The 27,991-nt window shown below is 39.8% G+C and overlaps 4 protein-coding genes and 1 long non-coding RNA gene across 7 annotated transcripts in view; 2 read left to right on the plus strand and 3 right to left on the minus strand.

Moving 5' to 3' along the window:
- LOC102081234 (interferon-induced protein with tetratricopeptide repeats 5) overlaps nt 1-27,991 on the minus strand; it is a 98,378-nt gene that overhangs the window by 63,203 nt on the left and 7,184 nt on the right. The window lies entirely within an intron of this gene.
- Nucleotides 1-27,991, plus strand: part of LOC102081915 (interferon-induced protein with tetratricopeptide repeats 5-like) — a 52,348-nt gene that overhangs the window by 11,038 nt on the left and 13,319 nt on the right. The window lies entirely within an intron of this gene.
- Nucleotides 1,069-6,010, plus strand: LOC109201352 (uncharacterized). 3 transcript variants are annotated; one of them, XR_002061378.2, is made up of 3 exons: nt 1,069-1,271; nt 4,133-4,462; nt 4,701-6,010. XR_002061378.2 is itself a non-coding variant. In XM_019357001.2 (3 exons), the coding sequence occupies exons 1-3, from the start codon at nt 1,897-1,899 to the stop codon at nt 5,072-5,074; spliced, it is 807 nt and encodes a 268-aa protein (XP_019212546.1). In that variant the 5' UTR covers nt 1,555-1,896; the 3' UTR covers nt 5,075-6,010. The 3 variants fall into 3 exon arrangements, 1 of the variants encoding a protein (XP_019212546.1); XM_019357001.2 differs by lacking the exon at nt 1,069-1,271 and adding an exon at nt 1,555-1,999; XR_002061379.2 differs by lacking the exon at nt 1,069-1,271 and adding an exon at nt 3,413-3,427 and having other exon boundaries at nt 4,701-5,898.
- LOC112846363 (uncharacterized) lies at nt 2,673-4,771 on the minus strand. Its single transcript, XR_003219301.1, has 2 exons — nt 4,695-4,771; nt 2,673-3,179 (listed from the first exon to the last, which is right to left on the minus strand). It is a non-coding gene; the product is annotated as an uncharacterized LOC112846363 (long non-coding RNA).
- On the minus strand, nt 11,875-22,242 carry LOC109201407 (interferon-induced protein with tetratricopeptide repeats 1-like). Its single transcript, XM_025905769.1, has 10 exons — nt 22,089-22,242; nt 19,715-19,891; nt 18,540-18,729; nt 18,275-18,466; nt 17,867-18,094; nt 14,745-14,886; nt 14,549-14,675; nt 14,323-14,467; nt 12,891-12,938; nt 11,875-12,480 (listed from the first exon to the last, which is right to left on the minus strand). Exons 1-10 carry the CDS (start codon nt 22,091-22,093, stop codon nt 12,268-12,270), a joined length of 1,467 nt encoding a protein of 488 aa, XP_025761554.1. The 5' UTR covers nt 22,094-22,242; the 3' UTR covers nt 11,875-12,267.

Consider the following 27,991-nt stretch of genomic DNA (forward strand, 5'->3'; position numbering starts at 1 on the left):
AATTTGACTTGATTGATTGATTGACTTGACTTGATTTTTACTTTTCCTCCCTACATTTTTAAACCAATATCTGTTCTCTCCACTCAAACAGGCTCATTAGTTTTGCTTTCACTCGTGTGGGTCGAGTTATTATTTCAGCTGCCAAACATCAAACTGATTTCGGAGAGATGGAGGAAGAAGAAAGGTTAGATTTAAAGGTAAGAACTCCTCAGTGGTGTTCATCTGATGAATAAACAAAGTTGAAGATAACAACCAGTGTTGTTTAAAATGTTATCAAACAGATACTGTATTTTATGCCTATGTGGATTGCAGCATTTTTTCATATCATTCAGTAACAAAGTGACAGCAGTTTCATGTGAGTCTGCTCGCACGGCAGCTGTGTCATTATGAAGACTGGATTTCTGGATCAGAAAATCCAGATTATAAGCAAAAATATGTGAATGTGTTTGTACAAACAGAGAGAGGACGTATACGTAGAGATCTGATGTAGGTTGAATGGAAGTGAAGCTCTAACCAGTCTATTCCATGAAACACTGACTGTGATAATTCTCTCCACCCAGCAGCTGAACTGCATTCCAGTCAAGTACAGATATGTTTACTGTGTATGTATCAGGACTATGAACAAATGTTTGCGTGTTTCTCCTTATTCTCCACCGCGTTTGTTTTTAAACCCACCGTGTCCTGTTTATACGAGCAGTGTGAGGGTTTTAAACAGACCTTTGACCTTCGTCCAAAGTTCGATCCTTTTCTCTGCATTTAATTTAAGCCTTAATATCACAGAATAACTGTTGGAATTTGCCGCTGATCAACAAACTGCTTGCTGGGTGGGACCATCTCTGTCCTTCCTTTGTAAAACATTGAAAATGAAACTCACTCAGTAACCTCAGTGTGACGTTAATATTTTATTTTATGCTCATTGAAAAGCAAAACTTGGTTTTATTTTAAAGTCTTGTTTATTTCAACAAATCTGTCATATTGAGCTCATGATCTACACCTGTGGTTGTTGTTTTATTTGCTCTGTTTAGACGCTTCATTCCAGGAAGACTGGGTGTGGCAGCAACAACCACTCCTCCAGAACATATAAGCTGTAACACAGCTGTTGCTTTCACTTTAGGGACTTTCCGCAGTGGCTCAATAAGCATCCTCAGTGCTTTTTCATACCTTTAGATTTGGAGATTATATATTTGAAATATACTGAAGATCTTTAAATGGAGCTAAAGGAGACAGTGGAACAACTGCGTCCCTCCACGGACGATGGAGGGAGATTAATGGTGAGGTCGTGTTTAAATTGTTTTCATTGTCACTTTTTTCCTTTTATTTTTACCTGCTTAGATCACAGTGCGAGCTTCCCAGCTAATGTGAGGCAAACAGGGATGCCTGGTTAAAGCTGGTAAACCTGAACGTTGAACCTTCAACTGTGGTCTGCTGTGAGTTTAGCTGGGACCTGACAGTCACAGGTAGTAGCTACCGACCTACTATGTCATCTAAAGACAATCAGGAAAAAACAAAAAAACAACTTCATAGATCAATATTTATGAAAGCAGAGGCAGCAGCTGCAGTGGACGCTTCATTGTGTCTAAGACTCAGTTTCTCTTCACTGCTCTGTGTTACTTCACTTCAACTTCCCTCTTCTCCGTGGCTGCTTACAGAGGAACAACAGGACAAACTCGACCTGATCGGTTAATGCATATTCACACTCTATGACAACACAGCTGACGACAGATGGGCAGTCCCATGAAAACAATGGGCCAATCCAATTGGTCCTGATCAAAGCTACATTTATCACACGAGGCCTGTTTGGTTTGTAAACAGTGGTTTGTGAGGCGTCCTCATTAAGGACAAGTTTGGCTTTACAGACAACACTGATTGTCACTCTCCGTGATACACAGATCTTTGATGGTTTATCGAGGCAGAGAAAGTAGTATGATGAATTTTCTTCGTATTGAACTGCTCTGGGCTCTGCTGTTTGTCGGAGAACTGCAGGCGTCCGTCCATAACGGTAAACTTAGCAAATGTTCAGGTTTATGTAAATTGAGCACTTTGCTTGTGCCGTTTAACCAGTGATGATGAAATGTGGCCGTAACTGTATACATACTTCTGGGGCTACCTTTTTAAATTAAATTGTTTTTGTTATTATTATCATTACTATTATTATTATTGCTATTGTTGATGATGTTAACAATATTATTAATAATATCATTGTTAACGATATCGTCGTTCAAAAGCAAAATGCTTCACAAAACAGAGAAGCAACAACACATCAACATCATCTAACGGAAAAACATCAAGTAGAAAAAAGGTCAATTAGGTAAATTGATTAATTGAAATTGATTAAATTATTATGTTGATATACATTTTATATTACAATCGAGGGTTCATCGTTCACAAAGCGGCGCCATCTTAAACCACCTGTAAGATGGTGGTCATGTGACACATTTCGAGTGATTTAAGATGGCGCCGTTTTGTGTGGCTTCCTTATCAAGAGCAGTGTCGATATGAAACGTCACACAACACTAGGTGCGATGAAACACAAAGTTGGAGTTGTGTAATCTGTGGACTTTTATGTTTCTGTATGGTTTTCTTGCACCGTAGTTTGTGTGAACTTTGTTGTTGAAAGGCATGTGAATAATGAGTTACAGAAACACATCAGTTCCTTTTATGTGTAGGTTTTATTTATTTATTTATTTAAGCGAGAAAGCGAAAGGCAGGCAACAGGTTGCACACAGACTAGAAGTAATTTCTGGACAGAAAGCCGAGGAGAGACGAACGAAGAGAGGTGACAGAAAAAGGAAGTGATTCATAGAAATCAGGCTGAGGGAAGAGAAGGTCTCTTTCCCTGATGGGCCACCGCCCTGATCCTTTTATACCTTGACCAAACTCACAAAGAAAATTCCTCAACACATCACATGAGCCTATACACTATGTTACGGTTTTGACATGGAGGACTCAATCGCAGGACTCCAGGATCAGATGCACACAAGAGAGTTTTATTTACAAGTCCACCGGGTGTATATACAGAAGGTGCAGGGGAAGTGTTATGTACAACAGGGTGGGGACGAGGCTCCAGGGAAATCCAGGGGGAAGGCATGCGCTATCCAAACAACCCACACACACACGACAGCAGGCTCTCTCTCCAACACTCGCCACTCAGGAATGACACGGGGAAGAATCCAGGAAGTCTGTAGACAGGGAGACGTTGGTAAATACAAAGAAACACTCCACTTAACTTGCTGTGGCTTGACGTTCACTAACGCGTGGCAGACAACGATCCAGCAAAGAACAGCAGTCATCTTCTGGCTTATATGCTGATCACCTTGATGAGGCTCAGGTGTTTCCTTTCTCCAAGGGCGTGAACCCAGAATGAGTTCTGCCCCGGTGACAGAAAGGAGGTGAGAGAGAAAGATAGAAACCGCTGATCAGCTTTCAGGTGATCCTCCTGGCCGTGACACTATACCTTCAAACCTTCCCCCTCACTTGGGGCCTATGACTTTGCTATGCACTCAGCCATTACAGTGATCTAATCTAGAGAAGATTACTAGATTTGTTCATGCTTACTTAAGTCGAGGTTGTTATCAGAAATGATTGTGAGGATTTTACATTATTGGTACAGTTTTATAGATCAGGAGCTCAGGTGTGTTTGTGAGTGCGCTACATACACAGTGGCCAATGACAACTACTTCAGTCTTATCCATATTTGGCTGCAGAAGGTTTGTGCCATCGAACAGTGTTGGGTAGCAAAGGCCCTGTTATCTTATTGGAACTACATTACCCAGCAGACCTTGCACATAGCTGACTGATGTAGTTATCTCCCAGGGTGACAGCAAAGCAGAGATGTGCTAGGAAATAAAGTGAACAGCCCATCCTTTATTTGTTAAAGCAGGAGTTTGACTGTGGTATGTTTACAACACTTCTATTTTGTGATATTTGTGTTGTAGTTACTTCTAGTTTACTTACCAATATTTAGTAAAAGTGTGAACAAGTGTTTTTTTTTTCACCCAAAGAAAAACGCAAAGTGGTCACTTTAGTTTTGAACCTAATTGTTTCTATGATTGTGATTTCAAAGCTCCAGAAGTTAGTAATTGTACTTTGATCCCTTTAACCTCTCTGCTTTGTGTCACTTTCTCTCTTTCAGACCAGATAAACATCACAGCTGGACAGAACGTCAGTCTGACATGTCGAGCTCCAACCAAGAACATTGATCTCGTAGAATGGAGCAGAGATGACCTGGGAGATGAATATGTCCTTATGTATCGGCATGGGAACTTTCATCCAGACAAACAGCATCTATCATTTAAGAACCGGGTGGATCTGCAGGACAGACAGATGAAGGATGGAGACGTGTCTCTGATTCTAAAGAATGTGACGATTGCTGATAGTGGAACATACGAGTGTCGTGTTATCCAGAAAGCAAAAAATGGTTTAACGCTCCTCTGCAACATCACCCTGGTTGTTGATCCTCCAGGTGAGTGAGTAGAGTTGAGTGTGTGTGTGATCAGAGGTGAAGCTGCTTCCTGGTTGTTGATGTTTGTTTCTAAAGATGTTGTTGATGAGACTTTGTAGAAAGCAGCTGGTCTGAGTGATGTGATCAGAGTGCAGTAGATAATGTCTGACAGCAGTTTGAAGAGGAAATGGATTCTGTTCTGTTCTTCACTCATCACCTACCTGACAGCTGACACCTCACACCTGTTTCTCACCTGCAGGTCAGACAGGAGGACACACAGAGGATGGAGGGAAGGAGGATGGATCTGCTGGACTCGTCATTGGCCTTTCAATTGTTGCTGTGGTGTTTTCTGCTGCTGTTGTTCTTATTTTGATCTATAGAAAACATAAACAATGTAATCAGGACTCACATCCTCCTCCTGCTGAACCACAGATCGAAATGTCTGAGAGTTTTCTAAACTCTGAATCTCCTGCTGCTGAATACAATGACAGAAATGACCTGGAAGCAAACAACTGCCACGATCAATCCACAAGGATCCCTGATGTCACTCTGACACTTGAGAATGAACTACTTCATCCTCCTCTTCAGGAAACAGCAGGACTGCTTCCAGAGAGAAACATCAGAGTGCAGTAGATAATGTCTGACAGCAGTTTGAAGAGGAAATGGATTCTGTTCTGTTCTTCACTCATCACCTACCTGACAGCTGACACCTCACACCTGTTTCTCACCTGCAGGTCAGCCAGGAGGAGACCCTGTGCTGGAAGCTGGTCTGTCAGTTTTTGGTGTGACTTTTTTTTTCTCCTGAAACTATTTTTCACCTCCTCCTTGTACTGAACAAAAGCTGGTCTTAAACTACATTTATATTATAAGCTAATGAAATGTTTCATAAGTAAAATCTGACGGTTGAGCTTTCAGATTACTGCAGTACTATTTAATCTACCTCATGCTTTATAACCTATTTATTTCCCTCATTACAAAATGTCCAACTAATGTTCCTTCTGCTATCAGTTAGTGAAGCTTTAGTAGAAAATAGAATCAGTCTATTTCAGCTTTAGCGCTGAATACATGAAAATCTATTTACTGTCATTTCATTGTTTTTATGCTTGTTGTCCTGCTGAGTGTCAAAGAACAAACTTCACACTAATAGAAAACAGATCAAATAGTCTGACAGGTGCCTCTTCATCACAGAGGCAACACTGTGATCAGTAAAATTAGACGGTCATTGTTATTAAATGTTCTCATTAGTTTCTTTCTGTTTCTTTATTGTATTGATAAATTATTACACATAATTCTCAGTAATTATACCAAAACCTAAGAGCAGAATACAAACAGACCATGATACATTTTTCAGGGATCCTCAGCTGCCAGAAGCAGATCAGAAAAGATCATAATGTTTAATATTCTGTAATTGATCAGAAATGCTCAAATAATGAGGAAATAAATGATGTCAAAGTTAATTCTCAGTGTGTCATGTGTGTTACTAACAATGTTCAGGTGTTAAAACTTTGTAAGCTCTGCTTTTCAAATCTTTCATGTTCTTTAAAAAAAGTAAAGATCTTTTGATTTAAAGAGACGGAATTTTTATTTCAGCTCAGCCCCAACAAAATGTCTGTTTTCATGTTTTTCTGGTCTTTTATAAGGGAAGTGATATCATATATAACTGATCTCTCACATGCTAAGTGTATAGGTTTCTACAGAGAAAGAGGATCGTACTCAGTGTGCACACTACACAGAAATGACAGCTGGGCCCACACAATTTAATTTCTACCTGGAACAGCATCAGTGATCACACTAGTCAAACTTGCTCAACAATGGCAAGGACAAAGTATCTGTCTCACTATTGCTCAAAATATTAAGTCCATGATTATGACATGGAAAATCAGAGTATTCCTCAAATAGTCAAAATGCACATATAAAAATATTTTTACTAAAATTTTGTTAATACGATGAATATAACTTTTTGAGACTGTTATATTATAACTAGCTGGTGAGAATAAATTGTCTATTAATAATGTATTTGAGATCTCATGCAGGTTAGACATGTGTCCTACGTGAAGCCATAACTTTACATCACAGGATGATTCTGTCCATTCAAAGCTGCTAATAAACCTGAATATTACGTTTAACCACAATACAAAGAAATTATACAATTAAAATGTAACCTGCACAGCTCCTAACAAGCCTGTGACTGTTAGGAGTCACATGCAAACAACATGGAGGAGTGTTGTGGTTTGTGTTCAGGTTCATTAGACCCACTGTTCAGTTTGAGGAGGCAGTTTTAAAACACAAAAGACATACCTGCAAGTGTAATGGGTTTTTTTTTTTTCTGTTTTAAAACAAGCTCATTATTCAAGTCTTTAAGAATCCAAAGAACATTTAACTGTCTGAAGGAAAACTGTGGATGTTAAAATGTGGTCAGATCAGTTTTAACAATGGTTTGTGTTATCAGTTTGAACCTGTTCTTTTCTTTTCCTGTAATTTGTTTTACAAGCAGCAACTCATGAACTCAGTAACTTGATAAAATGGTTTAAAAAACTAAATCTGGACTAAACTAAAACTTACTTTCTCCATTTTTGTCCTTTGTTTATCAACTTATGTGTGACTTTCTTTCTTTCTTTTTCTTTGTAAATAATTGTATTTAAGGTAGGAACATTAAATTAGGCTGTTGTTGGTCCTGTTTGTGACGGCTATGCTGCAGTGATTTATATTGGATGATGAACTGTGGCATGGAAATCATGGTAAGCAATAAATGCTTGAGCTCATAAGATCAGTATGGCTGGAGTTATTGGACTTTCCCCATACAACAACTTTCATTCACAACAGTAGCATCACGTCAGCCCATCGAACGCCTCACTGACTTCAAACCCAGGCTTAGCCTCTACATTACAGCTCTACTTTATTTTTCTCTCTTAGAGCCTTTTTCAGAATGACTTATAATAACTCCTGTATCCCAAATATGAATTAATAATACTACAAATTCAGTGAATCACCAACAGATGACTCAACATTCAAACATGTTAAATAAATAAACCTTCATGACACTGCTGCATCACACCTGCTTATGAAGCATATGAAGTGGATCAGAGTACAATTGTTCATGGGTTTGTTTGTTTTCTCATATTCTGAGGTTTCCTCTGTGATTTCTTGCTGTGACTTTTCTGTCCTGACTTATTAAAGCATTTTAACCTTTGATACTGTTTCACCTGATTTCAATGTTGAACCTAAAATAAATAAATACATGAAAATTTGTGCATAGGAACCATACCTAGCATGGTTTAATTGTTTAATTTGTTATGCAGTTAGACACTTTTCTGAGAACAATAATGGTTGGCAGTGCATCTAAATAAACACAGCATCATGCTGAAACCTCAGCGCTGGTTCAGCTGCTCGTTATCACCAACTTTGTTTACAATGTTATCAGCCAAATAACGTAGTTTTGCAGTGACTGAGCATAAACACAAACACCAACACAACTGCATTTTTTTTCATGTCATTCAGAAACAAAGTGACAGCCGTTTGAATGTGAGTCTGTTTGCACGGCAGCTGTGTTATTATGAAGACTGGATTTCCATTTCTTATTGTCCTGTATATGTTCAAGTTGTTCCAACATAAACTGAGCAACAGTGTAGAAGGGAAACTCCCTGCAGGATGAATGAAAGCAGACACTGCATTAGAGCACGTGTGTGTAACGCAGCGATTATTTGAATTATTTGAATTTCACCTAAACACTCCCACAGTAACAGCTTGCCCAGCTTCAGCTCCTGCTGTATATTAATCTAGGAACATGTTTAAAGCTTTTGTTCTATATCTGCTCTGACAAATGAAGCTCATACATTTATACAGAGAGGAGGAGAGATGCAGTGAAAGGAGAGATTAGATCTAAACAAGACACTCAAACTACAAGTCAGTCATTGTCAACATGTTTTGTTATGAAACATCATGAACTCTCAAGGGTTTCTAAGAAATGGTTCAACAGCATTCCAGTCACATGAACAAATGCAGCAGATTCCCCCATGAAATCTACCCTCACGACACACGTGTGTGTTAAATTACAGCTTCTTATTATTCCTTCAGATACACACATACATTGTGTGGTTCAGATGGATTACATTATTAAATCATCATCAAATCTTCATTATAAGTAATTAAATTATCTTCAGTGATTACAATCACAAATATTTTCCCAACTGAAAGCATCCCCCCCCCCCACACACACACACACATGAACTTTGTTCTTATAAACCAAAATTAATGTTTTACTTTTTATTTCTCGCAATTTTCTTTTTTCAAAAATTCATTATAACTTATAATAACCAATAAAAACTCCTGAATCCCAAACAGCTTAATTTATACTTGTTTGCTGTGGTCTCATCTTGGCACAGAATCCTGAATCAGAGAGTAAATTAAACAGGAAACACAGAGGAAAGTGTACACAAGTAACAAGAGAGCAGAAACTTTGCATCCACATTTGAAAGTCAAGTGAGGTGGAAGAGCAGGCCCTTTACTCAGATCTGAGGTACTGATTTCACAAGTAATTTATTTATAGTGTTTAAATGTAAATTAACCCTTGTCCACTCCTCAAATTTACACATAGATGTGATCACAGAAAAAACAAGACAGCAGCTCTTCTTTCTGCAGCAGCTGAGGTGGTTTGGTATACTCACTTCTATTGATGTTATTCTGTGTGTCTGTATCACAACCTGGTATGCAAAGACCACAAAGCTCTATGGATGGTGGTCAGATCCCAACGTATCACCTGTCTGAACTGCCAGTCATTCGGGACAGCAGTGGAGGCATGGCGGGGGTATGGACTGATTTTACCCATGTGTGGCTGATGCCATCACACCCATCCTCATGCACACATATGCAGTTACACTTGCCCAACATGGAGACAAACAGAAATAAACACTGTACACACACTAACACTCCCAAAACATACAGGTCCTTCTCAAAAAATTAGCATATTGTGATAAAGTTCATTATTTCCTGTAATGTACTGATAAACAGACTTTTATATATTTTAGATTCATTACACACAACTGAAGTAGTTCAAGCCTTTCATTGTTTTAATATTGATGATTTTGGCACACATAACTCATGAAAACCCAAAATTCCTATCTCAAAAAATTGTAATGAATCTAAAATACATAAAATTCTAATGTTTATCAGAACATTACAGGAAATAATGAACTTTATCACAATATGCTAATTTTTTGAGAAGGACCTGTACTATATACCCCCAGGCCAGGAACCATCATCCCCAGAGGGACAATCTGCCCCAGACCCAGGAGATGTTGCCCTTTGCCCCGCAATGGAGACAAGCAAGTTGCCCCCTGTCCCGCAGTAGCAGAGAGGCCAGCAGAGGCCAACTCCTTCTCTGCCCACTCCAATGGTGAGCAGAGAACTATACCCTATACCTCTCTCCGCCCACTCATATGTGGTGTTGCTGCATGCTGTTCTGAGTGCATTTAGAACACGGGAGGGGCATGGTGCTTTCTGCCAGACAGCAGCGGGTGTCAGCACGACCCCTCAATGTCCACCCAGGGGGCGGTGTTAATGCTGCTTGAGCAGAAACCATTGCTGTGGCCTGACACCGACACTAACATGTCCACACGTTGTTAAGTTTTGTGTTTTCTTTAGTTTTCACAGTGTTGAGGAGTGACAGAGAGAGAAAAATAAAACTTCTGAATACAAGTACAAGTATGATGTGTAGCCATTGTTTTGTTAGTATAGCCTGTATAATAATATCAGCATAGAAAAACAAAAAGAGAAAGAGGAGCATTGTGTAGAGTTACTTTACAGCTGTGAGTGAAAAGTAAAAGTCTCAGTAATTTTGTGGTTATTAGAATGTTGTTCTTACTTGTGTTCAGTGTTGTATATGGATTCCTGTTTGTGTACAATAGCACAATAATGATGTGTTGCAGTTTTCTGTGTGTTTTTAAGCCTAATATCTTTACTTTTATTGGTAAATAGCCTGCAGTCAACAGGAGTTATGAAGGGCTGACATATAAAAGACTTGCAGAACAAGTCGTTCCATTTATCTTTATGACTGTGTCACTGTACACACTCTGTCCTCTACATTATAATCACTCCAGTCCTTGTAGACTGAGATAAGAGCAGTGGTACATGTAGTAGAAAGTGAGGATAAAGGAGATGTGCTGCCACCTCCTGGCTGTAGTTGAAATGTGGACATTTTATTCTCTTATTCTCATAAATTAATCAACATTAATTATATTCTACAGCAAAAACATGTTTAGAATATAAAAAGAAAATGCTGTGTATTAATTTCTACACTTAAACTTTAATTTGAGTTCTCCTAACGTTCCTTTTTCTTATGTGCATCCTCTTGAACTTTAACAGTAAATTATCACCAGCTGTTTTTACCCCCTGATGTGCCCAGTTCTACCTGTGTGATATCAGAACATGTCGTTTTTGTTTTTTAAATACAGTTTTATTAAAAACTGTGCAACACTTGGTATTTTAACCAAAAACAAAACCCAAGATATTTAACCAAAATAACCTTTTACTGCATATAGAGGTGAAGGCAAGCACAAGTGAAGTGAGGCACTGTTCCTGTTGGTCAGTAAACAGTCAGCAGCTGCATTATATGGAGTTCACCTTGATTCTCTTCATAACACGTTAAGTCTTAAAGAGGAAATTCTTTGTTTGGTGTAACAGAGCCACAAATGTTTCACTCCATATTTGATTTCTTCCATTTTATTGTCTTTCCTGTCTTATCTGTGTTTTCCACATTCCACTGAAAGTGGCTAACCTCTGACTGAAAGTGAAGGAGTCATGCTGACAGAGGACGGTAGGAAGAGTTGGGAACACTTTTCCTCCAGATAAAAACCAGGCACGGATAAAAGTTTGGCAGTCAGCACTTTGAATGGAAATCTGTGCCAACTACAAATTTATCCAGATGATACATGGACACAGCAACAGGGTCAAAGTGGTTCGGCTCAAACTGAAGAGCAGAAAAACAACAAAGTCTGAAGTAGAAATGTTGGAGAAGTTCAACCCGCCCCTAACAGCACACTGAATGAGCACCAGCTGATCATGTTTTAGCTATCATGCTTTTTTTTTTACTTATTTAAATCTAACATCAGTTATAAGGTTCACACAGACAACTCACTGTCTGTTATACTGACATGTTTTTAATTAAATCTATAGCTCAAAATCACAGCAGAATCCAGAACTTTACAGCTCCACACATCATCCAAAACTCCCCAGAAATGTTCTGTGATCATATAAACATATCAAAGTTGCACCATGGGAAAATACAGATTACTGACATTTTTTAATCAGTAGGAGGAAAACTGTGTGACAGAGGATGGAAGTACACATGTTGTTTAATATGCATAAACACTGTGACAGTATTTGTACATCATTACTTCCAACGTCTTGCATTTAATGAAGTGAGAAATCAATTGAAATGAGTGTTGAAACACTTGATCCAAGTACTTTATTATGTCAAATAAACTCAAAATGTCTCTACTTCTTTCTCACTTTAAGGGAAAATATCTTAAAACAAGAGCAACTGAGTAAGAATGTTATTGAAGGATTTTCATATATTAAACCAAGACAAAGCATTTACACTACATGAATTAAAGCATATATACAACAACCTTTATTTAAGCACTGATCACATGAAACTGCAAAAGAAGATGAACTAACTAAGAAACTAAGAGATAAAATACATATTGTAAAAGATTAATTGCATCCTGCTCTCTCTGAGTGTATCACTCTCCAAACAAGATAACAAATTATTTTTGGCTTGATATAAGATTTTAAGAATTAGTTATAGCCAGTTTTTGCATTGATCCTGATTAATCAGAGGATGATCCCTGCAGCTCCAGACGCAGCTCACACAGAGCAGACAGGTACTCTGCATTGTCCTTGTCATAGTTCAGAGCTTCTTCATAAAACAAAGCAGCTTCCTTGCTGTCGCCCTCAGCTCTGGCCACCTGACCCAGCAGAGCGAGAGCCTCACCATCACCTGGATTCCTTGACCGACGTCTCTCAGCGATCTGCTTCAGTTTCTGCAGGAAAAATAAAGGTACAATGAAATATAAATTTCTGTTCCAAAGAAGTAGATTCTGTTCATCTGGACGTAACGTTTTCAGTGGGAGAAAACATTATGGCCTTTATGCTTTAATAAAAAAAACAAAACGATGTTTTACAATTTTACAAGATTTTTACAGGTGCACCATCCAAAGTGGGACTGATGCCACATCTCCTCACATGACCTAGTGAAAGACAGAACAACTGGCAGTCACCAGTAGTTTTCAAGTTGAAGTTGAAAACAGTCCTCAGGAGCACAAGTAGGTGGTATTGAACAAAACATTTAAATCAAGGGAGCTTTGATATGAGGTTTTGCTCACACCGCACGAGTTAGTAACAACACTGAGTTTATATCACACGTAACCTTTGTTATGTCTCTAGTGCTCACCTTAGCACACTGTCTCCACTCATATTTTTTCAGTGGTATCTGCAGCACCTGCAGAGAGAAAACAGCAGAAAACTATCATGAAGATAAATCCATCCATACTAAGGTCATGTGGTAGATGTGAGCAGTGAAATGTTTCACATTACTGCCCTGACACCTCCACCCTCCAAACAAGGCCTGTTAGTTTATCTTCTTTCATTGTTATTCTTGGGTTGAAACTAGAGCTGGCACGATACCTCTTTTTTATGTCCGATACCGATATCATAAATTTGAAAATCTGCTGAAACCGATATGAATCCGATATTGTCTATTTTATAATCAAGAAAGTTGTTTTTTTAATATTTGCTGCGAACTTTGCACAAGTTCCTACTCAAGTTTTAAAAGACAAAACACTAAAGCTGTTCTATTATACTTGGATGCAAAAAACCCCCACTGCACCCAAAATACTTCAGTTCAGCAATACTGATCTTTTTACTTAAACTTTTAGCAGAACTTTAAAGTAATATTGAAAAGTAATTTAAAATGCAATTTTATGCAGATTTCAACAACTCTTTGGTTCTGAAAAAAAGAAGTGAAATATCAGCACAAAATAATGTTTATATTCAACAACTTAAAAAGAAAAAGAGGTTGTAGAATGGACCCTTTTATACTTAAAGCTGAACATAAATACACATCCATCCTTCATGATGTGTAACCTGTTTCTATCACATTTAACCTGAGATTGACTTTTGTGTAATTTCTATACAAAACTTAACACGTATGAAAAAAATTTTTTCATTATTTTTGGGGGTTTTGTTTTTTTCGAACCACAGAACTGTTTAGTCTGCAACACAGTTCTTTTCAAACTAAAACTTGAGTCAATCCATTGTACGGTCAGACTTAGCAATGACAGATGTCCCAGCTTCATATATCGGTTGTTAAGCTTAACGTAGGAATGCTTTACAAACATTCAGAGATGAACTTACACACTTGCTTTACTTTTCTAGGATAGCTTGCTTGGAGATGAAATGCCGGTTTGTCAGCACGTAACAAGGCTCCAAATGCTTTCAGCGTGAAGTGACTCCAGACCGCCAACAGGTCTTGTACACAACAGCCGCTCTATCACATGACACATACTGCTCCAACGTGGTAAGGTGACCACCTGGGTTACGCCATGTCGCAATGTTTGTGATATTTAATGGATTGGGTTACATTTTTAATTTCTACCCAATATCCGGTCCAGTAATTTAGGTCAGCATCGCACTGATACCAATACTGTATTTTGGATCCGTCCATCCCTAGTTGAACCGTGGAACATTAAGAGGCAGCTGCATGTCTAACACTGTACATCAGCTGCCTCACCTTGGTGTAATTTGCCCTCTGATGAATCAGCTACCTGTCACCTTCATTTTTTCGTCAGTGAGGACCAATCAGAGTCTGGCACCTAGAAACTTACCTTGGTATAGTGGGCGATGGCTTGAGCCTCATTTTTTTTGTGATAATGAAGAAAGTCACCGTAGTGCTGATGGATAATCTGACAAACCCTTTTCTCCTTCAACTCTGGTAACTTCTCCAAGCAGTGCTTGAAAGTCTCCTCAGCCCTGAGAAACAAAGAGATGATGAGGAATCTACAGCCAGAGGAAAGAAAGGAGGAAGCCCTGCTGCTTTGTTTAGACGGGTACCTGCTCATATCCCCTTCCTCTGCATACAGCAGTGCCAGTTCAGCCCACGCCTGGTCAAAGGATGGCTTCATCTTCACAGCATCTTCAAGGTGACTGATACAGCAACGCCTCCACTTACCCACCTCTTCTGTGGAGCATTAAAATATGTTTTGAGTGGTGTTTATTAAAGGATAACATGCAGTATACTTCTGTGTACCTCTGTTGCTGAAGGGCCTGCGGCACTGTTCAGCAATTTTCTTCTGCTTGTAGCACATAGCCAGCTGGTGGTTGAAGGAAGGTAATTGATCGCCCCTTCTCAGGCCTCGCTTAATCACATCAATAGCCTCATCCAGTCGTTTCTGAAACACATTTAAAAACACTAATCAAATATAAATATATGTAGAGAGAGAGGCTACGCCCACGCTTGAAGCCACGGAGGTGTCTGTTGGCGGGGTGACTGGTATGAATGAACTTATTAAACTTGCTACAGTTCAATAACTCCAGCCGCACCTATCTTGTTTTTTAGAATTCTTATTCCAAAGCCATTTAACATAACAGCGTAGCGATCACAAACTGTTTGCTTCCTTCCAAACAACAACACCTGGCATTAATTACGTGTGTCTACCTTGAACACATTCACCATACCAAAAAAACCCCACATGCCTGAGGTATTCACTGAGCACGCGGTCAGTTGGGGCCATCTTCACAATGTTTTCATAGATGTTCGTTGTCTCATCCTGGACTGTGGTGCTGACACTCACCAGTTCCCGGCCTCCTCCCTTCCGCTTAGCGTTTAGCCTCAGGGTGTTGGACTTTGGGTGAAACCCTTCATGCATGGTCAGGAGCTTCCTTGTCTTGATGTCAGTGGCTTCTATCTCCTCCTTTGGCCAGCTTACTATGCCAGCAGGGTACCTGATCACAGGCAGGCTGTAGATGTTGATGGCCCAGACCTTGTTCTTACTGTTCAGCTGACTCCTCAGGACTTGCCTGACCCTCTGCAGGTACTTGGTGGTTGCAGCTTTTCTAGTGGTCTCTTCATGGTTCCCATTCGCCTGCGCGCTCCCCAGGTGCTTGTAGCTGTCCTCTATGTCTGCAATGTTGCCTTCTGGTAGTTCAGTCCCCTCAGTTCAGACTATCGTCCCTCGTGTTATCATCCAAACACACTTCTCCAGCCCGAATGACATCCCGATGTCATTGCAGTATATCCTGGTGGTGTGGATCAGTTAATTTAATGTCTCGTTCACTCTTGGCATACAGCTTGATGTCATCCATGTACAGGAGGTGGCTGACAACTGCTCCGTTCAGTAGTCAATGATCTCACTGAGGGGGTTCAGGCCTATGCAGAACAGCAGTGGGGACAGAGCATCTCCTTGGTAGATCCCGCACTTGATGGTGACTTGTTCTATGGGCTTGAGGTTGGCCTCTAGTGTTGTTTGGCACATTCCCATTGAGTTCCTGATGAAAGCTCTAAGGGTCCTGTTGATCTTGTATAGTTCCAGGCATTCCAGGATCCAGGTGTGGGGCATTGAGTCATAGGCCTTCTTGTATTTCTGCCTTCTATGTTTCTCCCTTATTTTTTAAGAAGATGATATCATAAATATGTTGAATTTATTTTATTATTATTTAAAGACAATACCATTTTGAAAATGTGCTTAAAGTTCTTAAAATAGCACTTTATTTTTGAGTCTGCCCAATTTTGGCCAGGGGTATTATTTTTGCTTCTCTGTTTTGAACTGAAATGTAGTTTAAATGCTTTTCCCCCCATAAATTAAAAGAGTTCGAGTTTACAATATTCATGTCCATGTCTATTATTTGATTCTGTCGCTCACTAAAACCCTATAAATTAAAAAATACTTTTGCACTTTGGGGCAAATTTTCTTATAATAATAATAAACTTTAATTATAAAGCAAACTTAAAAACCAGAGGTATACCAATGTGCTTAACAAGTAAACATAGAGAATAAAAGAGAGGTAAATAGAAATAGGACCAAAGCAAGTACTAGGTATGAAAACAGATCGCTGTCACTGATACGTAGGAGAAGCAGCAGATACATATAAAACAAAGAACTAAAATAAGCACAAAAGTACATAATGTAAAATCACAAGTGAAATGTTAACTAGAAGGAAAAGCAAGGTTGAATAAGATGTTTTCTTGTGCGATTAAATGCGATTAATCACAATTAATTAATTACAAAGCCTCAAATTAATTATATTAATTTTCTTAATCGAGTCCCACCTCTAATAACAACATAAATTTGATTTCCGCTCTAAATAACTCAACACACAGACATTAATGTTTAAACCGTTGGAAACAAAAGCGAGTTTACCCGTAAGTGAAAATATCTAAATTGTGCCCAAAGTCTCATTTTTTTGAGTGGGTACGATTAATTTCCAGCACTGTCTTAAGGATGGCTTGCTTCACCTGCGTGGGGAGCTCCTTTCACTGCATGTTGTCTGTTCACAGCAAAATCTTACAAATGCAAGCAGCACACCTCAAAGAGCCAGGTGTGAAAGTCAACAAACTGAAAGCAGTGTCAAGGGGTGAGATTTAGAGACAAGGTAACTAGGTCCAATGTGCAGTGAAAATCAGGCTGACCAGCACAGAAATCTAAATGTTAACGTAATATGATTGCTGGAAAGTAAAGTTTTGTCATAGGTCTTTCTGTCTGATTGTACTGTGTATTACCACAAACAAAGACTATACAAGACCACTCACGTATCCCACTCAACAACCGAGAGCCAATAGGAGCAGCAGATTCCAGTACTAGAAAATTAACTCATGGATTCAAACTTCTCTTTTCATTTTCCATTTTTGCTGTTCTTAAAGCAGAACAAATCTGAAATGTACTCAACATGTCTCCTGCTGCTGTGGTAACAGCTTGTTTTGTTGTTCTACCAGAGAGAGCAGCTACAATGAAAGCTTGTTTATTTACTACTGTCACAGTACTGGGTCATGTGCCTTCAGTTACTCTGTTTTTTATATGTAAAAACAGAAGCTAATGGCACAAAGGATGTTTCCAGATAGATTTCCAGACTACAATCTTGGACTTCAATTATCTGGTACCTTTACCCTCAGGTCAGGCAGAGTTGGAGTCTGTTGGCGTTCTCGTCTCCTCACTGTCACCAGGTTGTTAACATTGAATGAATTTCTAAGTATAACACTGCAGGTACCTTGATATACTGTAAATATTGTTACAATATTTTCTATGAAGAAAATGAAAAATTAAACCGAGGAGTCTCTACAGATGGATTTCTTCACTTTTGCTTTGATCTGCTGTTACTAAGCCAAAGACCCAGTAGGAAGAAATAGCATTTATAAGGCCAAGGCTGCAGACTTACCCGATTATGTAAGTAATTTCCGGAGTGCCGGATGACATGAGGGTTATCGGGATCATTTTCTAGTGCTTTCTTCACCAAACCATCAGCCTCTTCGTATTTCTTATAAGCCATCAGCTTCAAGGCCAGCATGCACTGCAGAACAGCGTTATTGGGGTTGATCTCCAATGCAAAGCGAAGCTGTTTGGTGGCCTGGGATTCCTCACCTTCCTGTTTATTTCCTAAAAACCACTGCAGATGAGAAACTGGTTAGTCTGCAGTTTATTTCCCTTGAATAAAAGAATTAGCCAGTGAAACTTCTAAGAATCATACTGACACTGAAGGAGCCTTAAGGTTTACTCTCATCATTTGGTGCTTTATAGGGAAATATCCATATAAGTTAATACTCTTCATTCTTAACATAAAACTGACCTGTTCTCTGTGAAAGAGGGCGATGGCGTAGCCGGCGTTCCACTCTGCGTCATGACGCTGTACCTCAAGTGCTTTACAAAAACAGTCTATGGCTTTGGAGAGAGAAGACCATGACACCTTAAAATAGGTCCAGGCTTGATCGCCATACACCTCTGGAAGGAGACTTCCTGATGAACCAGTGGGATACTTCACCTACAGAGAGAGAAGGAAGCATCAGAGGTTCAACAGCAGTGATCATCATGTTTGATCTGATTGGTGTACATACCAGTATGTCCTCGACTCTCTGACAGTAGCTTTGTGACTGTGCAAAGTCTCCATCATGGTATTTCAGCCAGGCCATGTCTCCATACGTCACAATCAGCCGCTTCTCACTCTCATCACCGTAACTCTCCCTGATGGTCTTCTCTGATTGGTTTAAAAGTGACAGCGCTTCCTCTTGTTGATCCTGAAGATACCTGAGGACCAACAGGTCATCAACAGCTGTTCCACATCTGGTGTTTACAACACCTGACAAGAAAATTACTTGAGAGTTCAACTAACACTTGTTGATGATTCATTAAGGTTTTTAACTGAGGTTCTTGACTCCAGCTGAGTCTGTCGGTGTACTGTTAGGTCAAATCCGATTGGTTATTGCAGTTCAGTTCAAATACTGAGCCTTGTGAAGGAGCGACCCACCAGAAAAACAAGAGTCCAAACAAGCTTCAGGAGGCAGATTATATCAAGATAGTACCAGCTTTGTAAAGAATCAGAAACTTTAGTCCAATACTCAAATAATTTTTCTCTTCCTATCACGTGTGTCTATTAAGGTTGAAATAATGAGGTAAACATAAAGCAAGCTGAAGTTTTTCTTCTAGCTGTAGCTTTGCTATGCTGGATGAATCTGGTGATTGTTTATTCATAATATTAACTGAGTGAGTTGAACATGAGCAGCCATATCTACTCCAGACAAAATGTTGTTACATAAAATAAAATTCATCTGTGTTAGCAGCAGGAACACTGCTGATAGGTAACATTAGCAGAAGAAACACAGCTCAGGGTTGGATCTGATCCTGAAAACAAAACTATCTCTCTATCATTCAAATATAAATCCTGCTGATACTGACCACAGTTTCCTTTGACAGTCAAATTTCTCTTTGGTCAGACGGACTTCAGTGAGAAAAACTGTCTTTCTTCTGGCTGATGTTAGCTCTGCTCTTGTCTAGCAGAGTCCCAGAAATACAGGGAGTGCAGAATTATTAGGCAAGTTGTATTTTTGAGGAACAATTTTATTATTGAACAACAACCATGTGCTCAATGAACCCAAAAAGAAGTAGTTTTTATACTTCCACAAATACTCATTTGCCTAATAATTCTGCACTCCCTGTAAAAGTGTTGAGATTTGAATGAGCAGAATAAATCCACTTTAGCTTTACTTTCATCAGACAGCTCCAGAAACTGTACCTGACATAAGCCAAGAGGCTGTAGGAGCAACTCCCTCCCTCACACTGACTCTGATGGAAATCTATGTCAATGTGTAGTCGAGTGCTCAGTTTTTCCAGGTCCACATCGATCTTCAGATCCCAGGTGAAGTGACACTGCAACTGCTGCAGCCTGCTGAGCAGAGCGCTGCTATCTTCACTGTAAGAGAGTCACAAAGACAAAGCTGTGAGGACCATCAGAGGGAGAGCATCAAACCTGGACTGGCTGAACCGAGGCTCACTCAGTGCTCTGACACACCTGAGGATCCTGTTTCTACGACCAGCACATGATCAAACAACCTCACTCAGAAACTCTCATGACAGTTCGCCCACACTTCCCAGCTCCTCTCCTTGACAAAAATCCAGTTTATGTGATCAATCAATGAAATCAGTGATGTGAAGTAGACCTGTGGTTTGAATCTCACACTGAGGAACCAGAAGAAACCTTAGATGTGGAGTGAGACACAAACACAGGGGGACAGCTAAGTACTATACTATAGTACTTGTGGAATATTTTTGATATTGTTCTGTTAAATATTTTTGGATATGAGACCACACAATTTGTTTTTGTTTAATTCATTCGATCACACGCCAGTGTTAAAATGTCTAGTTATTGATGTTAGATGCATCAGTTGCCCGCGTTTTTCAGTTACCAGTGTTCATGATCTGGAATTAATATTGTTGAAGAGGTGAGCACTGAAGAAGGCCAGCACGAGCACGGATTCGAACATGCATGCAAAGTAGTTGTGAGCAATCAGGGCTAAATTATGTGGATTTTGATACCCAAGGATGGGAGGTTTAGGCTGGATCAGTAGTAGAATGAATGAAGTGCATTCCAAGCAGCACTAAGTGTGCAGCACTCTGTGCACTCCTCAGTGCAGTGCCATGCATTGCTCTCCAGGAACTGAGCTTGTTTGCTTGACACTGTTCAGTCACTGTACAGAGACTCTATGCATGATTGTGAAACAACAAATAAAGGGTCGACTGCACAAGAACTGAAGGGTGAGAGTCCTGAGGTTAAAGTGTTAGTGCAACCTGTGACAAGTAACAAGGGACAAGTGACAGCTGGTACTGAAAGTACCAATGAGACCATGTAACACAAACAAAAAGTCACCTCATCCTCTCAGAATTGTACCGTCCACTTCTTTAGTTGAGCAGAATAAAAGAAATTTGGCTAATTAGGCAGAGAAAAGACTCTAAACATGATTAAGGTTTCTTTTGCCCAATATGCAGAGACTTTGAAAATGTTCTAATTAACAACTTTGACAGCCTCATGAAGTGAAAGGCATCTGGCATCTTCTGGCATCTGTGTAAAGCTGGCTATGAATACATTCTTGTGTGTCATGTAACGTGGAGTAAAGAATAACTGAAATCCCCCTGACTGCTCCATCACAGCTGAGCTTGACACTCAGCCTTATGTGTTAACAATGTGTTGATGGTCAGAGTGGTAAACCAGAAGAGGTAAGTAGATCAAATTTAATATTAATAAAAGATAAAGATATAAGTCTGATCAATAGATTAGCAGAGACATGTAGTCTGAGTAGTGAGAATGTTTATTCTAATGTTTAGATTTTGTGTGTGAAGACATAAATGATCCATCATCAACCTTTTTATTCATGTCTGAGTTTGAAAAGATAACGATGGGCATCTCTAAGTCATCATTATACTTTTGAACAATAATAGCAGCTTGATTCATGTGTGAATTTACTGATAGTTAGCTATGATCAATACTGATCAGAACATTATCTGTAAACAACACATATAATGTGAATGTCTCTCTCTCTCTCTCTCTGTGTGTGTGTGTGTGTGTGTGTGTGTGTGTGTGTGTGTGTGTGTGTGTGTGTGTGTGTGTGTGTGTGTGTGTGATAACAGACCATATTAATGTGGCTGTAAAAACAGTGATGTCATATACAGTATCCAGTTCAACTAATCAAACATTAACATTTTTAAAAATGAAACCAAAGAGCAGCTCATTATAAAAACACATTTTTGTTTTTCGCTTTTAAATATTTATTATAAATGTGTATTACTCATTAATAATACAAAAGTATTTGTTATTTGATTTATCAATTAAATAACTGATAGAATATTTGATTACTAAAGTAATTGATAACTGCAGCACAAATAAGTATTTTCACATAAAGGTTTTATAATTATTTAATCTCCACTTTTTCCTCTTCCACTGATATCAGACACCTGTTAGATGCACAGGTCCACGGACTCTGGACTGTTACTTTGTATCCCTCTGCGTGCACCTGAGCGCCAGGTAAACTAAACTACTGCTGGATTTAAACTCCACTCAGGTGGTTCAATTTGTGATAAATGATCGATTATTGATCAGAGGTTTGCAGACTGACCTCATGTTGGAGCAAACAGAGACCTCCTCCTCCTTAGAGACAGCAAACTGATGACTGAACACGAAGAGTGAGTGGACCGATCTGTGAAGCTGTCACCTTTGTCACACAAACCACACACACACCTATCTGTTGTCGTGGTGCCTTCAGGGCCCCGCTGAAAACAAGTAAAAGAGAGATTTTAATGGCCATAAATATAAAGTATGTTAGGAGACGGGAGGCACATATTGAGACAGGAGGAAAGCCTTCCGACGAGAAGGCTGGGCTTTCTGTTTCACCTGACCTCAGGAGGGGTCTTTGAAGGCACCATAAAGGGACGTTAAGTTTCGCTTCTGCATCTCAGCTGAGAGCGTCTCCACAGATCACTGATCAGCCATTGATCTGTAAATGATTGATCTGAGTTCAGGGTTTCTCACTGATCGGTCGCGTAATCGCTTCTTCATCTTCATCGGTGTGTACACTGAGGAAGAGAGGGGCTCTTTCTTGTAACATGACGTGAGTCCCCATTAACTTCACAGCAACTTTCTGGTTTCTGAAAACCACCAGAAATAATACAGATACTAGTACTAAGAGAGGTGGCAAAAGTACAGACATTCTGAGATAGTAAAAATACTAGTGTAAAAAAAAAAATACTCAAGTAAAAGCTTAAGTACGGATTCAACTTCTTCACTGAAGTGAAAATAGTATTAAGAAAGGTAAAAAAAAAAATGACCAGGAGTTTCAAAATTAAATATGACATAATTAATTGAAATTGAAATTAATTAATTAATTAGATGAATAGATAAATGCTAATTAATTTAATTGAAAATATGCAATAAATTATTTATTTATTTCCAGGTTTAATTAATTACGTAGACATTTGATTAATTAATTATATATTTAATTAATTATTTTTCCTTTCTAAGCCGGAAAAGGGTGGAGTGCCCACTCCAGGTCGGGGATGAGTTCCTGCCCCAAGTGGAGGAGTTCAAGTATCTCGGGGTCTTGTTCGCGAGTGATGGGAGAAGGGAGCCGGAGATCGACAGGCGGAGTGGTGCTGCAGCTGCAGTGATGCGGACGCTGCACCAATCCGTCGTGGTGAAGAGAGAGTTGAGCGTAGAAGCGAAGCTCTCAATTTACCAGTCGATCTACGTCCCGACCCTCACCTATGGCCACGAGCTGTGGATAGTGACCGAAAGAACGAGATCGCGGTTACAAGCGGCGGAAATGAGCTTCCTCCGAAGGGTGGCTGGCCTCTTCCTTAGAGATAGGGTGAGAAGTTCAGCCATCCGGGAGGGGCTCAGAGTAGAGCCGCTGCTCCTCCACATCGAAAGGAGCCAGCTGAGGTTCGGGCATCTGACAAGGATGCCTCCTGGGCGCCTCCTGGGTGAGGTGTTCTGGGCATGTCCCACCGGGAGGAGGCCCCGGGGCAGACCCAGGCCCCTTCCGGAGGATAGGGGCCTGACCGAGCCACGGGCACCAGGCCCCACCAAGCAGCCAGGAGTAAGCCAGTACATACCTGAGCGCCCAGCCACCAGTGCACCGATGGCTCACACCTTGCCATCACACTATAACTCTTTAACAACATCAGTTACTCTAATACATGGGTGTCGAAGTCCAGGCCTCGAGGGCCGGTGTCCTGCAGGTTTTAGATAACACCCTGGCTGAACACACCTGAATCAAATGAGTAGTTCGTTACCAGGCCTCTGGAGAACTACAAGACATGTTGAGGAGGTAATTTAGCCATTTGAATCAGCGGTGTTGGATCAAGGTCACATCCAAAACCTGCAGGACACCGGCCCTCGAGGCCTGGAGTTCGACACCTGTGCTCTAATAGGTGGATGAAATTACCTATATCTTTAATTAGCCGTATTAACATACTAAAAGTGTCAATTTTTGCCTAAATATCTTTATCTTTTTCAATCAATTCCTCTCTCTCCACCAAACTCTTTCTTTTCAGATCTGCAAAAACTATTCAGAAAATGTATTTGGAGTAACAAAAGACCACGGCTCAGACTCTCCTTACTCTACCTTCCATATGAAAGAGGGCTGCCCAAATCAGAGCGGCAATGTTTTACTTTGTTAATGAGTAAACTCCAGCGTGGGTTTCTATCGAGTCTACAGAAATCAAAATTCCCCCTAACTTATATCTTTGCTCAGCTGACAGGAAGACAGTAATTAAACAAAGTAAGAATCCCTTTCTGAAAAACACTATAATGATCTGGATTGAAATGCATAACTACTTGGGAGAAACATTACAACTCTCTAGGTTTACTCCAATATTTGGAAATTACAGTTTTCCTCTTGGTAGGGCGGATGGAGGCTACAGATTCTGGTTCTGTCAAGGTATATGAAAAGTGTCTGATCTATTTAGGAGTAATACTCTTATGTGTTTTGAACAACTTAGAAATGACCTTTTCTATTCCTGCAAAACACTTTTTCAAATTTCTTCAATTGAGAAATTTGGTTTTAACCACACAAGGTAAGAGCTTAGAACTCCCTGCACACTCTTCTCTAGAGTGCTAAGTTATAAAACATGTAAGTGGGAGAGGTCAAGTTTCTGTATTGTACAAAATGTTTAAGGCAGGAGTGTCCAAAGTCCGGCCCGCGGGCCGTCCATTTGTAATTGGCCCTCAAGTAATTTTATAAATAGAATAGAAAATGGCCCACACTTCAACTTTTGCTTGAGTGTATTGCACTTCTTAGTTTTAACACCAGGGGGAGCTGCTGTTGATCAAGGCAGTTGCTCCATCAAAAAGGACAATCACAGAAGAAATTTACCCCCAAGTTACTAAACATGGCAGAACCAAAGAAGCGAAAGGTACAAAGTGAATGCAGAAAATTTCAGACACGGTGGGAGAGTGAATATTTCTTCAAAGAATTCAAGGGGACGTGTGTCTGTTTGATCTGCACTGAAACTGTGGCAGTTATGAAAGAGTATAATGTACGACGTCATTATGAAACCAAACATCAGGCCTATGCATCCTACACTGGTGCTGAGCGAGAGCAGAAATTAAAGCAAAGGGTAGCTGTCCTGCAGCAGCAACAGTATTTTTTTCGTGCTCAAATTGTCCAGGAAAAGGCTCCAATAGCAGCTATGAGGTCACCCAACTCATCGCAAGACATGGCAAGTCTTTTTCAGATGGAGACCTCATAAAACACGGCCTGTTAAAGTCACCGAAATAATGTGCCCGGAAAGGCTTGAAGAGTTGACTTGATATGTCTGTCTGCCGCCCTTGTTATAGTTTGCTTTATTCTTGTCTTTATTATTATGTCTTTTGTCATTATGTTATCTTATGTTCATGGTGCATTATGAGAACCCTCGGTGTCTAATGTATTTAAAATTAAGAGGTGGGCAACGGCGCCAGAGGTTAGGTTGAACACACATAACATCCTTTGGGCGTCGTGTACCGTGCCCACCCAGGGGTGGGGTTAATGCTGACTGAGCAGAAACAATTGCTGTGGCCTGGTTGACATTCTTTAGTGGAGTTTACGGACACCGACATGTCAGTGCGTGGTTAACTTTTGTGTTTTCTTTAGTTTTCACAGTTTCTGAAGTCTGACAGAGAGAGAAAAATAAAACTTCTGAATACGAGTATGATGCGTAGCCATTGTTTTGTTGGACCGTGGTAGTTAGACGACCTGTAGCCTGTATAATTATATCTGTGCAGAAGAAACAAAAAGAGAAAGAGGAGCGTTGTGTAGAGTGACTTTACAGCTGTGAATCAGAAGTAAAAATCTCAGTAATTTTGTGGTTAATACAATGTTGTTCTTGCTTGTGTTCAGTGTTGTATATGGATTCCTGTTTGTGTACAATAACACAATAATGATGTGTTGCTGGTTTCTGTGTTTTTATGCCTAATATCTTTACTTATACTGGTAAACAGCCTGCAGTCAACAGGAGTTATGAAGGGCTGACATATAAAAGACTTGCAGAACAAGTCGTTCCATTTATCTTTATGACTGTGTCACTGTACACACTCTGTCCTCTACATTATAATCAATCTAGTCCTTGTAGAGTGAGATGAGAACCACAAATATTTCCCTTCTTCCATTTTACAGGGAGTGCAGAATTATTAGGCAAATGAGTATTTTGTCCACATCATCCTCTTCATGCATGTTGTCTTACTCCAAGCTGTATAGGCTCGAAAGCCTACTACCAATTAAGCATTTTAGGTGATGTGCATCTCTGTAATGAGAAGGGGTGTGGTCTAATGACATCAACACCCTATATCAGGTGTGCATAATTATTAGGCAACTTCCTTTCCTTTGGCACAATGGGTCAAAAGAAGGACTTGACAGGCTCAGAAAAGTCAAAAATAGTGAGATATCTTGCAGAGGGATGCAGCAGTCTTAAAATTGCAAAGCTTCTGAAGCGTGATCATCGAACAATCAAGCGTTTCATTCAAAATAGTCAACAGGGTCGCAAGAAGCGTGTGGAAAAACCAAGGCGCAAAATAACTGCCCATGAACTGAGAAAAGTCAAGCGTGCAGCTGCCAAGATGCCACTTGCCACCAGTTTGGCCATATTTCAGAGCTGCAACATCACTGGAGTGCCCAAAAGCACAAGGTGTGCAATACTCAGAGACATGGCCAAGGTAAGAAAGGCTGAAAGACGACCACCACTGAACAAGACACACAAGCTGAAACGTCAAGACTGGGCCAAGAAATATCTCAAGACTGATTTTTCTAAGGTTTTATGGACTGATGAAATGAAAGTGAGTCTTGATGGGCCAGATGGATGGGCCCGTGGCTGGATTGGTAAAGGGCAGAGAGCTCCAGTCCCACTCAGACGCCAGCAAGGTGGAGGTGGAGTACTGGTTTGGGCTGGTATCATCAAAGGTGAGCTTGTGGGGCCTTTTCGGGTTGAGGATGGAGTCAAGCTCAACTCCCAGTCCTACTGCCAGTTTCTGGAAGACACCTTCTTCAAGCAGTGGTACAGGAAGAAGTCTGCATCCTTCAAGAAAAACATGATTTTCATGCAGGACAATGCTCCATCACACGCGTCCAAGTACTCCACAGCGTGGCTGGCAAGAAAGGGTATAAAAGAAGAAAAACTAATGACATGGCCTCCTTGTTCACCTGATCTGAACCCCATTGAGAACCTGTGGTCCATCATCAAATGTGAGATTTACAAGGAGGGAAAACAGTACACCTCTCTGAACAGTGTCTGGGAGGCTGTGGTTGCTGCTGCACGCAATGTTGATGGTGAACAGATCAAAACACTGACAGAATCCATGGATGGCAGGCTTTTGAGTGTCCTTGCAAAGAAAGGTGGCTATATTGGTCGCTGATTTGTTTTTGTTTTGTTTTTGAATGTCAGAAATGTATATTTGTGAATGTGGAGATGTTATATTGGTTTCACTGGTAAAAATAAATAATTGAAATGGGTATATATTTGTTTTTTGTTAAGTTGCCTAATAATTATGCACAGTAATAGTCACCTGCACACACAGATATCCCCCTAAAATAGCTAAAACTAAAAACAAACTAAAAACTACTTCCAAAAACATTCAGCTTTGATATTAATGAGTTTTTTGGGTTCATTGAGAACATGGTTGTTGTTCAATAATAAAATTATTCCTCAAAAATACAACTTGCCTAATAATTCTGCACTCCCTGTAAATGTTCTCTGAAGACAGGAAGCGGTTAGTAGCTGCACACAAGTTATTAGGTGAAAAGTCACATAGACATGTGCTTAATGATAAAATAAAAAGATACATTTCATATAACTGATCACATTATACAATATTCTCCTGTGACAGAGGTTAAAAAAAGAATAAAAACAGAAGAATGGTTCAAACTCTCTTAACAGCTATAAATGTAAACACTGGAAAAGTGATGAATATTGGAAGGAAATTCTCTCCTGTGCACACCAGCAACTTATATCAATACATGAAAGTCCACAAAAAAGAAAAAAACATGTC

This window comes from Oreochromis niloticus, linkage group LG3 (assembly GCF_001858045.2).
Source record: "Oreochromis niloticus isolate F11D_XX linkage group LG3, O_niloticus_UMD_NMBU, whole genome shotgun sequence".
Classification (NCBI taxonomy): Eukaryota; Metazoa; Chordata; class Actinopteri; order Cichliformes; family Cichlidae; genus Oreochromis; species Oreochromis niloticus.

What these genes read in the sequence shown, in the direction of transcription:
- LOC109201352 (XM_019357001.2), top strand. Translation starts at nt 1,897, where the DNA reads ATGGTTTATCGAGGCAGAGAAAGTAGTATGATGAATTTTCTTCGTATT. An exon ending in GCAGGCGTCCGTCCATAACG is followed by an intron (nt 2,000 to 4,132) that starts GTAAACTTAGCA and finishes TCTCTCTTTCAG; the next exon opens with ACCAGATAAACATCACAGCT. An exon ending in CCTGGTTGTTGATCCTCCAG is followed by an intron (nt 4,463 to 4,700) that starts GTGAGTGAGTAG and finishes TCTCACCTGCAG; the next exon opens with GTCAGACAGGAGGACACACA.
- LOC109201407 (XM_025905769.1), bottom strand. An exon ending in CCCTCTTTCACAGAGAACAG is followed by an intron (nt 18,095 to 18,274) that starts GTCAGTTTTATG and finishes TCTCATCTGCAG; the next exon opens with TGGTTTTTAGGAAATAAACA. An exon ending in AGTGGAGACAGTGTGCTAAG is followed by an intron (nt 12,481 to 12,890) that starts GTGAGCACTAGA and finishes TTTTTCCTGCAG; the next exon opens with AAACTGAAGCAGATCGCTGA.